Source organism: Triturus cristatus, chromosome 6, assembly GCF_964204655.1.
Source record: "Triturus cristatus chromosome 6, aTriCri1.1, whole genome shotgun sequence".
NCBI classification, from domain to species: Eukaryota; Metazoa; Chordata; class Amphibia; order Caudata; family Salamandridae; genus Triturus; species Triturus cristatus.
The window spans coordinates 35843917-35863964 of record NC_140589.1 but is presented as its reverse complement, the minus strand read 5'-3'; the positions used below and the strand labels follow the sequence as shown (position 1 = coordinate 35863964).

The window sequence follows — 20048 nt, the reverse complement described above, 5'->3', positions numbered from 1 at the left end:
ACGTTTCCTCATAAATTGTGTGATCAGAAATCAAGACCGACCGGGGGTAGACCCGGAAGCAATGCAAATTCTTACCAGATGGAGCCAGAATATATCAGAAGGAAGACATGATAAGCAAAATTGTATAATAGCCATGTGCCGAAAGATCCGTAAAGAAATAGAACGCCTACACGAAGAAAGGTTAACGGTAGACCAGTTCGAACAAAACGAGGAAGAAAGATCCGGACTGTCCACAGGACAATCAGACACCATAGCCTATGTAGGTAGAGGAAGATCTTGTAATAGTAATAGATGTCTTATTGACCCGATACGTCCGATATGTCCAGATAATAACAGGAATTTCCCAACACCCATAGTCCATATAAGGTCTAACGAGCATTCGTTCCAAGCCGCTGACAAATTACTCCGAGAACGAAGGGGTTATCATTTTCTCGATTCTATGGATGAACAAGAATTAGCCAGGTCAGCTGTCCATTGGGTTGACAGTCCCGGAAAGTACAGTGATGATACAGTAGCACGCACGTTTTTGAATCTCACCCCAGATGAACAGCGTTTAGCTGGGATTTATATGATTCAACAACTCCTTATACTATATCAGTCAACATTCGGACCCTGGTCCCTTGCCTGATATATTGACTGAATTACTCATGAATAGATGGAGAGGTTCAGGTACTAAATTAATTAAAGAAATACTAGAATCAAGAAAGCAGTACATTCTTTTTGTATGTTCAGAACATGTCTCACTACCCATTAAGGAAAGAACCACGTATTACATGGACAGACAGAATCCTTTACGAGAAGTACACCCAATAAAGGGCGAGGACAATGAGTTTAAACGCGTATTTGTATACACGCCCATATCGAAAATAGAATTGTTAGAAATGAAGAAAGTGGTACCCAGTCATGACAAAGACCCAGCGGGTTTTCACCGAGAAATTAAAGACATGTTACTCATGGGAGAGTATACCTATCCCGACATTATGACAATATTAAAGGTATTGATGCCTGCTGGCATTTACGAAAAACTCAGGGAAAAAGAGTGGGAGGTAGGAGACCAAAAGATAGAATGGTCAGCATTAGAAGCAGAAGAAAGGGCCCGAACTGCAGGAGCAGGGCTTGGGGATAAAACTAAAGCACTACCAGGTTTACTAGTACAGGTACTGCCACGTTTATTAACTACGAAAAAGGAAGATTGGGGTACAATTTCAGCCTGTAAACAGAAGCAAGATGAAGACACTAGTGATTACTATGCCCGATTTGAAAAATGTTTTGGTATAAATAGTGGCATAAAAGCAAGTAGCGAATCATACCCACATCTGTTTGTGACAAAATTAGTGGAAAATGCCTTGCCTCAAGTGAAGAACAGAGTATTAAAATTCGAGAGTACCTGGCAAGGTAACACTCCATCACAAATGTTACAAATGTTACAGTACCACCACAATAGAATTAGAGAGGAACAAGAACATGAACACAGACGCATGAAAGACACGAAAATGAAAATGCTAGTTTCTCAGACAGTTCCGGCTGAAGGACACAAAAAGGGTATGACACATTCCGGTGATTCAACAGGACCTGTAAAAGGGACATGCAATTATTGTAAAAAGCCAGGTCATTACGTACACGATTGTCCAGTTTTGAAACATAATATCGCCATAGGTAATACAAAAGAAAGACCGCGGCCACCTAGACAGGATCAGAATGAACAAGGAGCCGCGCAGCATGCACAGTCCATGCCGGCTCCACCACAGTCTATACAGTTTGTGCCAGCTGCACCAGCGCTGCCTGTTGCTGCCGCACAAACCACGACACGACAACTGTACCAAACTGCACAGTACGACTATCCTGATTATCAACGATACGCATGAACCAGCCTGGAGAGGGAAGTTGACTTACCCCTTATCGAGATCCCAGTAGACCAAGAAGGACCTTATGTACATAGTGAATTATTAGGCCAAGACAGAAAATTTTTACTCGATACCGGGGCAAGTCGAACAACAATAAAACGTAGTGAAGTTCCAGGGGCACCCCTCTCAGGCTCACAGAATATTTCCCTTGGTTTTTCAGGAAAACCTATTGTTAATGAAGTGTCACAACCTCTTCCACTTACGATAGGACCTTTGACCCGAACTACAGATTTATTGCTTACTAAATCATGTCCAGAAAATCTGTTAGGAATAAAAACACTGAAAGCTCTAGGAGCTATAATATGTTGTTCTCCGGAAGGAGTAAGATTGTTTTTACGTGATTTTAAAGGTCACTATGTATCTAGAGACATGGATCCCCGATTGCAGACTTTACCTACACATCTATGGGCACAAGGCCCTACTGATGTTGGTTGCATGAATATTACACCATATCGAGTCACATTAAAGGCAGGAGTGGTACTACCACGAATGCGACAATACAAGTTACCACCAGATGCTGTAGTGGCTTTGCTGCAAATAATTGACGAGCTCATTGCCCAAGGAGTAGTTGTGGAAACAGACTCCAATGTATGTAATTCGCCGATAATTCCGATTCTTAAACGAACAGATCCGAAGGCCCCGCCAGTATATCGATTGGTTATTGATCTGCGCGAACTAAACAAGTGCATTGTGCCACAATTCCCTGTGGTCCCAGATATCTCGTCATTACTGACAGCTATTGATTCCGAAGCAACATTCTTTACTGTAATTGATCTCAAGAATGCCTTTTTCAGCGTCCCAATAGATCCGGAAAGCCAATATTTGTTCGGATTTAGTTTAAATGGACGTAGCTTTAAATTCTCACGCGCACCTCAAGGATTTACAGAAAGCCCCAGCATCTATAGCCAAGCACTGAAACGAGAACTTGACAGTATCCACATGCCAGTTAACACTGCCTTGCTTCAATATGTCGATGATCTGTTGATCACCGCTAGAAGCGAACACGAATGTGAGAAAGCCTCACTGACAGTTTTACAATTTCTAGCTGAAAAGGGTCACAAGGTGTCCCCTTCTAAGCTGCAATTCTGTGTCCAGCGAGTTGTTTATCTTGGACACTCGCTGTCCAAGGAGGGAAGGCAGCTTACACCCGACCGCATTCAGTTAATAGCTATCATGCCAATACCCAAGACACAAAAGGAAGTACGAGCTTTCATAGGCCTCACTTCATACTGTAGGCAGTGGATCCCTCAGTATGCATTTCTAGCAAAATCGCTCATTCAATTGACAACACAGGAGGCAGCCACATCGACTGTTCTCCCTTGGACTCAGGAACATACACAAGCTTTTGAAAGCCTAAAGAAAGCTTTATGTCAAGCACCTGTTTTAGCAACGCCATGTTACAGAAAACAGTTTACACTCTTTGTTACAGAACGCGAAGGTACTGCCTTGTCAGTACTCACACAGGAACAAGCAGGAGCACACAAACCATGTGCTTATTTTTCTAGTACATTAGATCCCGTAGCTCAGGCTTTGCCTGCATGCCTAAAATCAGTGGCAGCGACAGCTTTAGCAATCAGACAAAGCGATGCGATAGTGTTAGGACATCCATTGACAGTTCAAGTACCACACGCAGTAGAGGTTCTTGTAAATAGAACGCAAACACAACACTTGACTATAGCGCGACTTACAGGGTATGAACTAACATTGTTCCAGCCACATATAGAAATCAGACGCTGTAACACATTGAATCCTGCCACACTTTTGCCAGTAATCGGAACAGACCCACTAGCCCATGACTGTATTGAAGTTATTACAATAACGACGAAACCCAGACAAGACTTAACCGATGTCCCATTGTCAGACCCAGACCTGACGTTGTATGTAGATGGTTCATGTATGAGAACAAATACAGGAGAGTTAGTGGCTGCTTACGCAGTCACAACAGATACTGAAGTCATTGAAACAAATCGTATAAATACTTTGTCAGCTCAAGCCGCAGAGCTCATCGCTCTGACACAAGCCTGTATTCAAGCCACAAATAAAAAAGTCAACATATACACTGATTCACGTTATGCATTCGGAGTTGTACATGACTTCGGCGTGCTGTGGCGAGAGAGAGGTTATTTAACTTCCCACGGTGCCCACATTCAGCACGGACCCCTCATTCATGCCTTATTAGATGCTATACATCTACCCACTGTAATATCAATTATGAAATGTAAAGCTCATACGAAAGTCACTGATATTATTTCTCAAGGCAATGATCTAGCCGACAGAACAGCTAAACAGACTGCTCAAACACAAACATCCGACATGACAAAGACAATAGTCCCGACGCCGACACATTGTATGACAGTTAAAGATCCTACTCTTGACGTAATTGACATACAAACACATGCTACATCAGACGAAATAAAGAAATGGACTGAATTAGGAGGGATCCAAACGGATCAAGGATGGATGATGAAGGAAAAGTCTGTGTGGTTCCTTCCTGATTCAATGGTCCAAGTTATAATTAATACTATACATAGTCCAGCACATCTAGGAGAAAAAGCTATGCTAGATAGCATTCAACACATTTGGTTCAATAAACATTTACGAGCAGCAGCCAAACAAAAGGTTCGTACCTGTATGATCTGTTGCCAGTTCAAACCAGGAAAAAGCGTTCCCGTAGAACAGGGTGGATTTCATCCTCCTGATCACCCTTTTGAAGTTCTCCAGATGGATTATATCCAGATGGAACGATGTCGAGGATTCAAATATGTTCTCGTAGTTGTCTGTGCTCTTTCCCGTTGGACGGAGGCATACCCGGTTTCAGATTACACTGCCCCGACTACTGCCAAACAGTTGGTTCGAGAATTCTTCCCACGATACGGTTTACCACGTGTTGTTCACTCAGATAACGGCCAGCCGTTCTCATCCGAATTAATGAAACATGTTTCACTTTTGTTAGGTTATCAGTGGAAATTCCACTGTGTCCGACACCCTGAGGCAGCAGGTCTCGTAGAAAGACATAATCAGACCCTGAAAATTAGATTGTCCAAAATATGCAGGGAGAAAGGTGTCGACTGGGTAGTAGCATTACCAGTTGCACTTTTTTACACGAGAATGGTAGCACACTCTCGAACAGGGCTATCCCCGTATGAAGTGATCTTCGGCAGACCACCAAATATGTGGGGGACGCCTATGCCACGCAAAATAACTGATATTGACTGTAATATGCTGACAGATTACTTGGCTTCCTTGATGTCTGCACTACAATCTTGTCGTTCACAGGTAGCTGCAGCCTTTCCCGACAACACCGAGGTGAAACCCCATGACGTAGTTCCGGGAGACTTGGTCCTCGTGAGGAACTTTGATCGAAAGACTCAGCTGGAACCTAGGTGGAGGTCACCTCAGCTGGTGTTGCTCACCACAAGAACAGCCGTGAAGATCGAGGGCAGAAAAGGTTGGATTCATTCAAGTCATATCAAGAAATTTCATGGACTACCAGCCGATGTGAATATCGCACCTCGTGTGTCTTCACCCATTGACTCAAAGCTTCCTTTTGTTGAAAAGAGTAGTTCTGAACTTTATAAACTAAAGCTTAGGTCCAACCAGTCAAGCAATTTGATTGTTTAAGTCCTCTCCAAGGTGAAGCGGTTGAATTGTCTCTGACATGCATCCCTTGGACCTGAATAGAGAAAGCACCCGAAAAATGTTGAAACGACAGGCGTACTGTAAATCACTGCGTAGTCATTGCATAGTGACGTTATTAATTTTGTTTTTCTTGAGTCTTTTAATAATTACTGCAAGTATATTGTTGCACATATATTATCCTATTTCCAGACATGTTTACAATGTTACTGCTGAACATTCTTTTAGTGAATTACCTCCGCTTGAGTTGTCTTATAGATTTGCGCTGCGCAATAACACGTTTATCAGTATGTTACATCATTCCCATCAGGTTAGCAATGCTACAAATTGTTGGATATGTGGCCGACTCCCTCCCTATCAGAATTATAAAGGAATTTTACCTCTCTTTCCATACCCGTTCACACACAACGGCTCCTGTGGAGCATGGTTTAGTTTAATTAATTCTCTAGATTCGAATTCTGCAGTTTATCAAGATAACTGGGTATGGGGAAATTTGAACTTAGTTTTGCTTAAGGTCTGCTACCCCAACAAGGAGGGACTTCCCCAGAGAACAGGAACTGATCTAGAAAATGAAGTGTATGGATTAGGTAATTTCACGCTTAATCTTATGATCCTAAATGTCGAATCCGAAGCTACTCCAATTTTGCCCGCTCTGTCAATATTTCCAGTAAAGGGTGAACTATGTGTAAGGAAAAATGGTTCCATACATATGGGCCATAGTAAATGCACTACTGTAGTAGAATTTAGTGATCAAGGCAAGTCCACATTTAGAGCTTCCCGCCATTCCTATTTCATATGTGGTCAGACGGCATATGTACGTTTGCCTCTAGACTGGGATGGTACTTGCTACATTGGATTCCTTTTGCCACCTGTTTTTCTAGCTCCCCCTGATTATCACAGAAACACTCATTTGGTAAATAATAGAGTAAGGAGAGATCTCCCAATAGTCGATTACACTGAAACAGCGTGGGAAAAATACACAGATTTCAATAAAGGTCTCTTTCCCTATATAGGTACTGTTACTAATAGTAAGCTGATACGTAGATTAACTAGAACCCTTGAAGCAGTAGTGAATGAAACTATTTCCGCTTTAGGCAATTTAACAGAAGAGCAGTCTGCTATGCGGATTGTTGTGCTTCAAAATCGTCTTGTCCTTGACGTCATCCTGGCTGATAGGGGCGGAGCTTGTAGGGTCATCGGATCAAGCTGTTGCATTTTCATACCAGAAAATTCGCCATCTGTATATAAAGCCATAACTCGCCTTCATAAGATTGTAAGCCAGATACACCAGAACCCAGGCACCTGGACTTGGTCCGGTTGGTTTTGGAGTGTATTATCTACCTTTGGATGGAAGGTCCTATCTTTCCTAGGTATTGGCCTTCTCATACTATTCAGTTGCTGTCTATGTCTACAATGTGGACCAGCGATCTGTGGTCTGTGTGCCACGTCGTGTATTCCACCACCAGAATTTCATTCATCACGGAAGAAGAAAGAAGAACAAATGATGCTATATGAACAGATCAATGGATTGATGAAGATTGATATCTCTTAACGGGCAAGTAGGGGACAAGGAGGGAATGTGGAAATATGGATTTTTCTGATCAGTTATGTCCCCTATCTTGGACCCCAACGGTTCCATGTATGAATCACAAGTACATGTATGTTCCCTCCAGTTCTAGTTCTGAAGACGCAAACACATGTGCGTCCACCGTCAACATGTCCTCTGTCAGATCCGCCATGAATGGGCTGGATATTCGATTCCTAAGTACGAAAGGCCACCGACTTTATATGGCTCAGTTACTCCATTTTGCAGTTCAGGCGAGTAGGCCTGATTCTGCCATCAAGCTTTTCTTGCTCTCTGCCTCTGACAGCTTCAGCTTGAGCTCGCATCTGTATCCATGAACTTTGTCCTACTCCCTGTGCGGCTAACGGTGCCTGCCTCGGCCGGTTTGCCTGCCTGCCAAAAACTGTATTTCACCTTCGAGTTATCTGCTTCGCTCCTCAGCCGATGCATTCCTGTCTAGTAGTTTAGGTAAACATTTCCTTCAGCTACCGAGCAAAGGGCCCGGCCTCTCTGTCCTCATGCAAGTAATTCATAGCCCTGTTACCATGGAAGGTTTCTGCCCCTTGCATCTCATATAGACACTTAGACGCTTGTGCACGCACACACAGTCAGTATAGAATAGATTTTGTCCAAGAGTCCTTCCTTTGTGGATAACATAGTTCTTTAAACATAGGATGTTAGATATGATTTGGGATTAGGTTGACTTGACCCCCCAGACTTCTTGTCTCCACATGTAGAGCTAAATGTCAAGTCCCCTGCACCCCCTAGTTGCACGTCAATCACACGTCATGCTGCTGCGCGCGCATCTATGCCAAGTATAATCTTATAGATCCACCTATATATGACATCATAACCAATTATGTTCCTTTTTACTCCTCATTACGCCCATTTTCGGTTACGTATGTGAATTATCATCTTCCTTATCAATTGTTACGCCTCCCGCATTTGTTTCATTGTAATGTATGTTCTATAAAAACAACTTCTTGTCAATAAAGTATGTACTTCACTTCCTGAACCTCCGTGGTGATGGAACTTGGAGCAACCGATTATAATCGACCATTGGAATAAAGCCCATTCCGAACCTCTAAATACCACGGATTCTGCCTCTTATTTACTGAGCTATTTTATTATGTTTCTGTATCAAATTAAGTCTCGGTAATTAAATTATTTACCACAATTTTTGGAGCTCATTCTGTTAGGGGAGCTATGGCCTCAAAGTCTTTTGGGGCGGGTTCCCTGGTTGCAAGATATCATGACTGTGGCGGACTGGTCGGCTGATTCCACATTCAAAACGTTTTACCATAAACCTATTGTGGATGTAGCTTCGGTGGTGGTGATTCAACTTTAAACTAGCATAATCAGAGCCTCCGTGGACTGCCATAGAATGAAAAATTGTCTAGCAAGCGCGACAAAGAATTTTAAATTCTATTAAGGACACGGAGGCGAGGATTATCCCACCCACGCTTCTGGAATGATGGCATTATTGTGTAATTGTTATAATGTTGTACCCACCTGATAATCCTATACATTGCCTTCAACGCCATTTGTATGGACGTTACGATGTCAGTTTCAATTTCAGGTGACCAGACCAAGCAACCTTGAGGTTCTGGGGTTTTGGCATCGGCAAAGATGATACGGCTCATCAGGGAGACAAACCAGCCTGGCATACGACAGATGACATCGTCTTCCGGAGATGAAGTTCGGGGTTCAAGTTTGGACGCACGTCGATGAGGAAATCGGTGGTCCAGTGTTCAACAGTCAAGTTTGTGGACTGTGTTAAGAGTTTCATGCAAAGAAAGAGGAAGTGATGTCGTGGTTTCGAACTATATATACTAAAGTACTGATAGTGATTGGGGCATACTATGGAGGGGGTTGTACTTCCGGGGTATGCTGGAGTTTAAAGTTGTTTAATTGGCTGCTGTGTTTTTGCATTAAAGCAAAGAGAAGCATAATCCTCGCCTCCGTGTCCTTAATAGAATTGAAAATTCTTTGTCGCGCTTGCTAGACAATTTTTCATTCACTTGGGCGCAACTTAGACGCGAACTTCAGGGGCGGGAAGGAGGGGCGGCTAACAGGTCAACCAATGGAGGCGGCTAACAGGTCAACCAATGGAGGCGAGGCTAACAGGTCAACCAATGGAGGCGAAGCTAACAGGTCAACCAATGGAGGCGAAGCTAACAGGTCAACCAATGGAGGCGGGGCTAACACTTCAGACAATGGGATGTGACTATATATAGGCTACTGACAGAGGTCTTAAAAAGTAGAATCAGTGATTTGAGAACCAAAAAGTATATCCAACAAATGTTCATCCAGAATGCCTTAGAACCCGTTTTTGCAGTCATTTCAAAATAAAAAGCCTTTGTTGCCAATTTTCTGGAAAAGTCTTCTGTGAAATGAAAACCTCAATAAACAGTATTATTCCACCTTCAGAAAGAGGCTGTTATTGGACTGTTGATCAAAGGTGCGGTTTCAGCCTGCTCTCTGCGACATATGCTTCCATGAGGCCGCACACGTGTGCAAGTTCCAGAATACGTAGTTTAGTGGGTTAACAAGTATATCAGTGAGTGCCAATCCGTGGGTGATATTACTGCACGTTACCTGTCCTGCCAATTATCTGCGCTGTTCCAAATCACAACAGAACAGTTTTATTTTGATTTAGAATAGCACCGCACATGGAGCTGTTCTCATAAGAGATGACTGGGGGACGGCCATATAGGAGAACACTAGGCCTAAGCAACTGGCGAAAAAGGAGTTGCCATGAAGTAACTTTGCAACAAATGGTGTCCTAGCATGCAAACGAAACAAGTATTCCTTCAAATGCAAGGTACATGAAATGTGCAGCCGAGGGGCAACGTACCGCAGAGAGGCCACTTTAACAGAAACAGTGCAACTTCATAACATTATTATGAAAAAACCATGCTGCTTTCAACTCTGTCCTGAAGCCCCAGCACAAAACGGGTGAAATACACTACTATATATATATTTAATCCTTCACGGCCAATGTGCATTATTAAGTGCAAGCTTTGTTCTGAATTTCTCCAAAACTCCTTTGAGAAGGGTGACCCATATTGTCTATAATGATGGTTCCTAAATGTCTATACTAATTACAGCAATTAGCCTGGCCTGAGTACCCGCCTAGAGGAAGCGACAACCTTCAATGGACCTCAAGAGAGACACAACACACAGAGCATGGTAACCAGTTTGCCATTGTAACACTGCAGTAAGTAGTTCACAAAGTAGTGTTTTCATTGTGCGATGCTTTTGTGCTCAAGACCTGTTGTAGCCTTGACGGACCAAGAGACAGAAACATTGACACCAGAAGGTTTCAGTGGCGTGGAAAGAAGAGAAGCTTTCCCTCCAAGATTCATTCAGAAGGAATCTCACATTCTTTGTTGAAGTTAAAGTGTGCTGGGGTACTCTCCTGTGTATTTGTGCCTGTGCTGGGGTACCCTCCTGTGTATTTGTACCTGTGCTGGGGAACCCTCCTGTACATTTGTACCTGTGCTGGGGAACCCTCCTGTGTATTTGTACCTGTGGTGGGGTACCCTCCTGTGCATTTGTACCTGTGCTGGGGTACCCTCCTGTGCATTTGTACCTGTGCTGGGGTACCCTCCTGTGCATTTGTACCTGTGCTGGGGTACCCTCCTGTGTATTTGTACCTGTGCTGGGGTACCCTCCTGTGTATTTGTACCTGTGCTGGGGTACCCTCCTGTGTATTTGTACCTGTGCTGGGGTACCCTCCTCTGTATTTGTACCTGTGCTGGGGTACCCTCCTGTGTATTTGTACCTGTGCTGGGGTACTCTCCTGTGTATTTGTACCTGTGCTGGGGTACCCTCCTGTGTATTTGTACCTGTGCTGGGGTACTCTCCTGTGTATTTGTACCTGTGCTGGTGTACCCTCCTGTGTTTTTGTACCTGTGCTGGTGTACCCTCCTCTGTATTTGTACCTGTGGTGGGGTACCCTCCTGTGTATGTGTACCTGAGCTGGGGTACCCTCCTGTGTATTTGTACCTGTGCTGGGGTACCCTCCTCTGCATTTGTACCTGTGCTGGGGTACCCTCCTCTGCATTTGTACCTGTGCTGGGGTACCCTCCTCTGCATTTGTACCTGTGCTGGGGTACCCTCCTCTGCATTTGTACCTGTGCTGGGGTACACTGCTGTGTATTTGTACCTGTGCTGGGGTACCCTCCTGTGCATTTGTACCTGTGCTGGGGTACCCTCCTCTGTATTTGTACCTGTGCTGGGGTACCCTCCTCTGTATTTGTACCTGTGCTGGGGTACCCTCCTGTGTATTTGTACCTGTGCTGGGGTACTCTCCTGTGTATTTGTACCCGTGCTGGGGTACCCTCCTGTGCATCTGTACCTGTGGTGGGGTACCCTCCTGTGCATCTGTACCTGTGGTGGGGTACCCTCCTGTGCATCTGTACCTGTGGTGAGGTAACCTCCTGTGTATCTGTACCTGTGGTGGGGTACCCTCCTGTGTAATTGTACCTGTGCTGGGGTACCCGCCTCTGTATTTGTACCTGTGCTGGGGTACCCGCCTCTGTATTTGTACCTGTGCTGGGGTACCCTCCTGTGTATTTGTACCTGTGCTGGGGTACCCTCCTGTGTATTTGTACCTGTGCTGGGGTACCCTCCTGTGCATTTGTACCTGTGCTGGGGTACCCTCCTGTGCATTTGTACCTGTGCTGGGGTACGCACCTGTGTATTTGTACCTGTGCTGGGGTACGCACCTGTGTATTTGTACCTGTGCTGGGGTACACACCTGTGTATTTGTACCTGTGCTGGGGTACCCTCCTGTGCATTTGTACCTGTGCTGGGGTACCCTCCTGTGTATTTGTACCTGTGCTGGGGTACCGTCCTGTGTATTTGTACCTGTGCTGGGGTACCGTCCTGTGTATTTGTACCTGTGCTGGGGTACCCTCCTGTGCATCTGTACCTGTGGTTTGGTACCCTCCTGTGTATTTGTACATGTGGTAGGGTACCTTCCTGTGTATTTGAACCTATGGTGGGGTATCCTCCTGTGTATCTGTACCTGTGGTGGGGTGCTCTCCTGTGCATCTGTACCTGTGGTGGGGTACCCTCCTGTGTATTTGTAGCTGTGGTGGGGTACCCTCCTGTGTATTTGTGCCTGTGCTGGGGTACTCTCCTGTGTATGTGTACCTGTGCTGGGTTTCCCTCCTGTGTATTTGTACCTGTGCTGGGGTACTCTCCTGTGTATTTGTACCTGTGCTGGGGTACCCTCCTCTGTATTTGTACCTGTGCTGGGGTCACCTCCTGTGTATTTGTACCTGTGCTGAGGTGCCCTCCTGTGTATTTGTACCTGTGCTGGGGTACACACCTGTGTATTTGTACCTGTGCTGGGGTACCCTCCTGTGTATTTGTACCTGTGCTGGGGTACCCTCCTGTGTGTTTGTACCTGTGCTGGGGTACCCTCCTGTGCATTTGTACCTGTGCTGGGGTACCCTCCTCTGTATTTGTACCTGTGCTGGGGTACCCTCCTGTGTATTTGTACCTGTGCCGGGGTACTCTCCTGTGTATTTGTACCTGTGCTGGGGTACCCTCCTGTGCATTTGTACCTGTGCTGGGGTACCCTCCTGTGTATTTGTACCTGTGTTGAACCTGTGCTGGGGTACCGTCCTGTGTATTTGTACCTGTGCTGGGGTACCCTCCTGTGTATCTGTACCTGTGGTGGGGTGCTCACCTGTGCATCTGTACCTGTGGTTTGGTACCCTCCTGTGTATTTGTACATGTGGTAGGGTACCCTCCTGTGTATTTGAACCTGTGGTGGGGTACCCTCCTGTGTATCTGTACCTGTGGTGGGGTGCTCACCTGTGCATCTGTACCTGTGGTGGGGTAACCTCCTGTGTATCTGTACCTGTGTGGGGTACCCTCCTGTGTATTTGTACCGGTGGTGTGGTACCATCCTGTGTATTTGTACCAGTGGTGGGGTACCCTCCTGTGTATTTGTACCTGTGGTGGGGTAACCTCCTGTGTATTTGTACCTGTGGTGGGGTAACTTCCTGTGTATCTGTACCTGTGGTGGGGTACCCTCCTGTGCATTTGTACCTATGGTGGGGTACCCTCCTGTGTATTTTTACATGTGGTGGGGTAACCTCCTGTGTATTTGTACCTGTGGTGGGGTACCCTCCTGTGTATTTGTACCTATGGTGGGGCACCCTCCTGTGTATTTTTACATGTGGTGGGGTAACCTCCTGTGTATTTGTACCTGTGCTGGGGTACCCTCCTGTGTATTTGTACCTGTGGTGGGGTAACCTCCTGTGTATCTGTACCTGTGGCGGGGTACCCTCCTGTGTATCTGTACCTGTGGTGAGGTACCCTCCTGTGTATTTGTACCTATGCTGGTGTACCCTCCTGTGTATTTGTACCTGTGCTGGGGTACCCTCCTGTGTATTTGTACCTGTGCTGGGGTACCCTCCTGTGCATTTGTACCTATGGTGGGGCACCCTCCTGTGTATTTTTACATGTGGTGGGGTAACCTCCTGTGTATTTGTACCTGTGGTGGGGCACCCTCCTGTGCATTTGTACCTGTGCTGGGGTACCCTCCTGTGTATTTGTACCTGTGCTGGGGTACCCTCCTGTGTATTTGTACCTGTGCTGGGGTACCCTCCTGTGCATTTGTACCTATGGTGGGGTACCCTCCTGTGTATTTTTACATGTGGTGGGGTAACCTCCTGTGTATTTGTACCTGTGGTGGGGTACCCTCCTGTGTATTTGTACCTATGGTGGGGCACCCTCCTGTGTATTTGTACCTGTGGTGGGGTAACCTCCTGTGTATCTGTACCTGTGGCGGGGTACCCTCCTGTGTATCTGTACCTGTGGTGAGGTACCCTCCTGTGTATTTGTACCTATGCTGGTGTACCCTCCTGTGTATTTGTACCTGTGCTGGGGTACCCTCCTGTGTATTTGTACCTGTGCTGGGGTACCCTCCTGTGCATTTGTACCTATGGTGGGGCACCCTCCTGTGTATTTTTACATGTGGTGGGGTAACCTCCTGTGTATTTGTACCTGTGGTGGGGCACCCTCCTGTGCATTTGTACCTGTGCTGGGGTACCCTCCTGTGTATTTGTACCTGTGCTGGGGTACCCTCCTGTGTATTTGTACCTGTGCTGGGGTACCCTCCTGTGCATTTGTACCTATGGTGGGGTACCCTCCTGTGTATTTTTACATGTGGTGGGGTAACCTCCTGTGTATTTGTACCTGTGCTGGGGTACCCTCCTGTGTATTTGTACACATTATGAATTATGTTGCTACAGGATGAATACCTTGTTTTTAATTCACACCTGTTTAAATTTGGCTTTGTTTTACATTATTTTATCGCATTTGTATGCATTTATTATTCTGCCGAAATAATGATGACAACATGAAATGAATCTAGAATGGATTCCTGCTGCTCCGGAGTACCCCCTATTCTGCTAGAAAAGCGGGTCTTCAAATCTAAAAGTAGTTTCTGGCTTCCTTACTGTAAATAATGAAAGATATTTTCCCCTAAATCCGAGGGGACAGAAAGAGAGACATTGACACTTATTTTCATTTATTCCCACTACTTAGCAATAAACACGGACTGTATTCACCTAGAAACAAGAAACAAAGAGTAAATTAAGAGAGACAGCAGATCGGTGCACTACGTTCCTTTAATTAAATAAAAATAGGCAAAATACAGGAAAAACAAAACATCTCCGGCTTTGAAAGCCAAGTTATATAGTCAAGAGATGGACAAAAAAACACAAGTAAAGAGATTGTGGGAAGCGGAGGCCCCCTGCCTCTTGGAAGGATGTTCAGCCCGACACCCCCTACCCCCGAGGGGCCATCCAGCCAGAGAGGGCTAGTCTTTAAATAAAGGGGCACAAAAAGGTGGGGTGCCACCCTCGCATAGGTCCCGACTCCTGGTACATATAGAAAGGGGGCTTGAAATCATGGGGCTTGCCTACAAATGTATTTGGGTGCACCATAGGAAACTGACATAACCCCTTCCAGACCCAAAAATAAAATTACAAAATCTGCTCAGAAGTGCTTCTTCTTTTAAGTGACTATAAATGTGCAGTTTTTTTTTTTTAAGACAGAATCATAACTACAGACTCTTCCATTACAAAAATGGTTGCAGACATCTGCCGAAATCAGGCAACGGGCCATAGCATTAAAATTGTGTCCACTGGCCCCAAATGCCACCTCCTGGCTTCTCTTCATGAGCCGGGCCAGGGGTCAGTATCTGCTTCTATACATTGGGCAAGCAGCCAAAGGCAATTACTCAAAAGGCCCAGAGCGCCCAAGACTCTGAAGGCTCCATTCTGCCCATGCTAAGCCAGTAGTACCACAACATGTTCTTGTGAACATCTGTAAGATGTGTGTCTGCAACCAGGACTTTGAGGTACACAAGCAGTGAAATGGTGGACCACTATTCCATTCATTAAAGAGTCTAGCTAATTCCTGGCATGGTGCGAATCAAGAGCCAGTCTAGTCCCAGCATAGCAGACTCGCGAGCAGACTCGCTGGCGATTCCTGGCATGGGGCGAATCAAGAGCCAGTCTAGTCCCAGCATAGCAGACTCGCGAGAAAACTCGCTGGTAATTCCTGGCATGGTGCGAATCAAGAGCCAGTGTAGTCACAGCATAGCAGACTCGCTGGTAATTACTGGCGTGGTGCCAATCAAGAGCCAGTCTAGTCACAGCATAGCAGACTCGCTGGTGATTTCCTGGCGTGGTGCCAATCAAGAGCCAGTCTAGTCACAGCATAGCAGACTCGCTGGTGATTTCCTGGCGTGGTGCCAATCAAGAGCCAGTCTAGTCACAGCATAGCAGACTCGCTGGTGATTTCCTGGCATGGTGCCAATCAAGAGCCAGTCTAGTCACAGCATAGCAGACTCGCGAGCAGACTCGCTGGCGATTCCTGGCATGGTGCGAATCAAGAGCCAGTCTAGTCACAGCATAGCAGACTCCCTGGTGATTTCCTGGCATGGTGCCAATCAAGAGCCAGTCTAGTCACAGCATAGCAGACTCGCTGGTAATTACTGGCATGGTGCCAATCAAGAGCCAGTCTAGTCACAGCATAGCAGACTCGCGAGAAGACTCGCTGGTAATTCCTAGCGTGGTGCCAATCAAGAGCCAGTCTAGTCACAGCATAGCAGACTCCCTGGTGATTTCCTGGCATGGTGCCAATCAAGAGCCAGTCTAGTCACAGCATAGCAGACTCGCGAGAAGACTCGCTGGTAATTCCTAGCGTGGTGCCAATCAAGAGCCAGTCTAGTCACAGCATAGCAGACTCGCTGGTGAATTCCTGGCATGGTGCCAATCAAGAGCCAGTCTAGTCACAGCATAGCAGACTCGCTGGTGATTTCCTGGCATGGTGCCAATCAAGAGCCAGTCTAGTCCCAGCATAGCAGACTCGCGAGCAGACTCGCTGGTGATTCCTGGCGTGGTGCAAATCAAAAGGCAGTCTAGTCACAGCATAGCAGACTCGCGAGCAGACTCACTGGCAATTCCTGGCATGGTGCCAATCAAGAGCCAGTCTAGTCACAGCATAGCAGACTCGCGAGAAGACTCGCTGGTGATTTTTACGCTGCACTAAACAGCACCCTCCTTCATCAGAAGCTTTGACAAAACCGTTTTTGAGACAGATTCCACACGGTCAGTCACAGGGGGCCGTGAGGCTGGCCCTGCTCCAGGGGGTAGAAATGTATAACAGGAAACCAAGTGCTGGGATAGGAGAAATAATCCTCGTTGGAGGTATGATTTTTTTTTTTACCAATGTGTGATCACTAATACCCACCAAGGAGGACTTGGAAGCAAGAAAGGATCAGAAAACTAAACAAAGACTTTAAAGGGTCAGGAAAAGGATTTTTAAATTGCAACTCAACATCCAGGCTTCTTCAGTCACATGATGTTAACAACGTCAACGTAGGCCTTTCGAACATTAGCAATACCGCCTCCTGCTGGACTGGTTAAGATGTAAGAGGAAGAGGATCCTCCCCACAGGCTACAATCCAAACAGTGCCTCCTACAGGGACAGGTGAGTAATGATTTCCCAGAAAAGTTGCTGCTTCGGCAGTATCAACTAGAGTTTCCTCTGCAGGGGCAGGCTGGAGGCACAAAAAATCTCCCAGCACCCTTGCAACTTTACACCGGGGACACATGCTATTTGTACTCCCAGCATAGACTACAGACATCTGCCTTATTTCACAGCTTTTTCCCTTTTAGCATTCACACGTTAGGGGCAACAGGAAATGCATGCCCCCACTCCCCCAATAACCTGATTTTCAGCATTACCCTATACAGTGGCTTTCTGGAACGCTCTCATCAGTTTACGCCTCAACATTGATTGCTTTACTCTTGAATAGTGTCACGGTGGTGGTCCTGGACCTCCGTTGATGGGGGGGGGGGGGGGGGGACGATCGAGTGGAAGAGAGCGGGCAGGGAGCCTGCCCATCGATACTACATAAAACAGCAGGTAAGACCTATTAAGGCACAACAGAGGTCCACGCTGCAGTGAAGTGTTCTCAGTTCCATTCGCATTTTGGGTAAAAAGTCTTGTTAAAATGATCTTTCCCTTTCTGTATAAAAATAGGGTAGTTGCAGTACACAAAGAGCCATTCCGTACCAGCCACTTGTTTGGTCCTAAACCTTTTGGATGGCCACCTCGTTAAGGGCTGCCTTTTTGACGCGCTTCTTCATGCGGCTCCTTGCATACACTCGTAGGAAGAGTGCAAGGAAGACCACGCCTATGCCCAGCCCACCTACCACGGTCACTGCATGGCCATAGATGAGACACGAAAGCAGAATAGCAAAAGCCTGGCGCAGGGTCATGATGATGGTGAAGACTGCTGCTCCAAACTGGCCGATGGTGTAGAAGATGAAGAGCTGGCCACAGGCCGAGCAGATGGACAATAGCATGGCATGAAGCGCAAACTCGGAATGGCGCGCCATGAATTGTACAGACTCCTGCAAGGCGCCCTGCTCCAGCAGAGAGCCCATGGTGAAGAGGCAGGAAAAGAGGTTCACGCCAAACATCATCTGCACGGACGACATCTTGTACTTGAACAAGGAGTCTTGCCAGTTGGACGTGAAGCTGTCGAAGATGATGTAGCCGGCTAGGATGATGACACCGGAGAAGGTAGTGACTGTGGATGGATGATGGTCCGTGCCGCTTGACAGCAGGAACATGCTAACTCCAGCGGAGATGAGCACTGCAGTGAAATACTCCCAGTACTCATAGCTCTTACGCGACACCAGCTTCCCCATCAGCATGACGGGGATCACCTTGGAGGCCTTGGCCAGCACCTGGGTGGGAAAGCTGATGAACTTGAGGGCCTCGTACTGGCACCAGCTACTGAGGATGTTGGACAGCGAGGCGAAGGAATACTTGTACATGGGTGCCCCGTGTCGTGGCTGCTTCGTCATGGCACAGTAGAGGCCTGCCACTGTAAAGGCTAGGATTCGGTTCATGAAGACCAGGAACTGAGAGTCGCGGAACTTCTCTCCTGTGTTGGTACTGGTGACTCCATAGGATCTAGTCATCACTCGCTCCTGGAGAATTCCCCATGTCAGATAGGAGACCTGGAGAGAAAAGAACAGGAAAGATTACTAGGGGGCTTTGGTTACGTATGGTAGAAACATGGTTTTACAGGAAGACAGCCTGGTCAGCTAGACCGGGCAAGAATAGGGCAGAGGGGTGCTTCGGGCACAAGGAGGTAGAGGGAAGAGAGCCTCATCAGATAGAAGACCTGGCAAGCAAAGGGCAGGCAAGATTACTAGGGCGCTTGCGTTGCAGGTGTTAAAACCAGAACTGGAGGATTAATGGGGACACAGTCTTATCAGATACAAGCTCAGTAGGGGGAGTTCATTGGAGCCTTGGTGAGGGGAGTGCATGTTAAGGGTTACGTGAGATAGACGCAGACTCATTCCATAAGGCCACAAAAAAGTGATGGGTGGAAATATTTCAGTCACTGACAAAGCCAATAGGTCTTGATTTCAACCCGTCGGCTTTGCGACATGCACATGAATGCATGTGGGTCCTGATGACAGAGTCATGTCTTTCAGTAGATGTATGTTTGCGTGATAATGTAGACTCACAGATGAGTCACTGCACAAGGTTACTGAATGATGAAGGCACCATTTTATTATTTTGTTATTTTTATTACAGATCCAAGATCCACTTGGAGCAGCAAATAAAAAAAAGTACATTTCATTTACGTAAAATTGCGTTTGTGAAAGTAGAGAATCCCGGCAGCAAATCAAAGCTGTTGGGGCCTCAATAAAAATGTAAAAATAAGTATTTTAGGTGCCTTGAAAGGGAAAAGAAGTAAGGAAGGAGATGAGAAGATAGGAAGTTAGGAGGAAATTAAAAAAAACAAAAAAGGTTGGTGGGGGAGGGCAACATTGTGCACGTGGAGTGGAGGACAGGTATTCAACAGGTTAAGCATCATGCGAGGAAGAGAGCAAGTGGTAGAGGAGTAACACTGAGCGTGGTTTAGTGGGTATTTGTGGGTGGGTGCAAGTAAAACACAAGAAGAGCTGGAAAAAAGCACTCTTAATGGCGTGCTAAAGAAAAAGAAAACCAGTAGATCCCTAAATATGAGCAGTGGAATAATAACAGTCAGCCAATCAAAGCTATGCGCAAGGGGGGGGGGGGGCACAACCAGAAAAAGGAAAGCCATTAAATGAGAAACAAGCAATGAGAGGGACAAAGCTGGCAAACGGCAAGCAATGAGCGAGCTCTAACCCTACTGTACGTTTTTGGTACGGCCCGTAACAAGCTTTAGCCTACAGACTGGTAAAAGATACATGGTAGGTGAAACATAAAACTCCAACTGGGGAGGGGCCATGACTGATTCACATATGGTCATTTCACTGCCAACATGGCACAGACCATTGGTATAGATTAGTTAAGGCCTTATTGATTGGTTCGGAGAAGCAATACTGAAAGATCAG

At 46.2% G+C, this 20048-nt stretch overlaps 1 protein-coding gene and 1 long non-coding RNA gene across 2 annotated transcripts in view; one reads left to right on the top strand and one right to left on the bottom strand.

Annotated features, from left to right (window-relative positions):
* The window catches only part of LOC146813703 (uncharacterized), a 70312-nt gene extending 61293 nt beyond the window's left edge, over window positions 1-9019 (top strand). Inside the window, exon 3 of the long non-coding RNA XR_014962429.1 lies at window positions 8684-9019. This is a non-coding gene — a long non-coding RNA (uncharacterized LOC146813703). The remainder of the gene's footprint in view (window positions 1-8683) is intronic.
* A 5722-nt stretch (window positions 9020-14741) lies between these two features.
* Window positions 14742-20048, bottom strand: part of SLC35B2 (solute carrier family 35 member B2) — a 175817-nt gene continuing 170510 nt past the window's right edge. Inside the window, exon 4 of the mRNA XM_085610190.1 lies at window positions 14742-18674. Coding sequence (XP_085466316.1) covers window positions 17736-18674 — 939 coding nt within the window. The 3' untranslated portion in view covers window positions 14742-17735. The remainder of the gene's footprint in view (window positions 18675-20048) is intronic.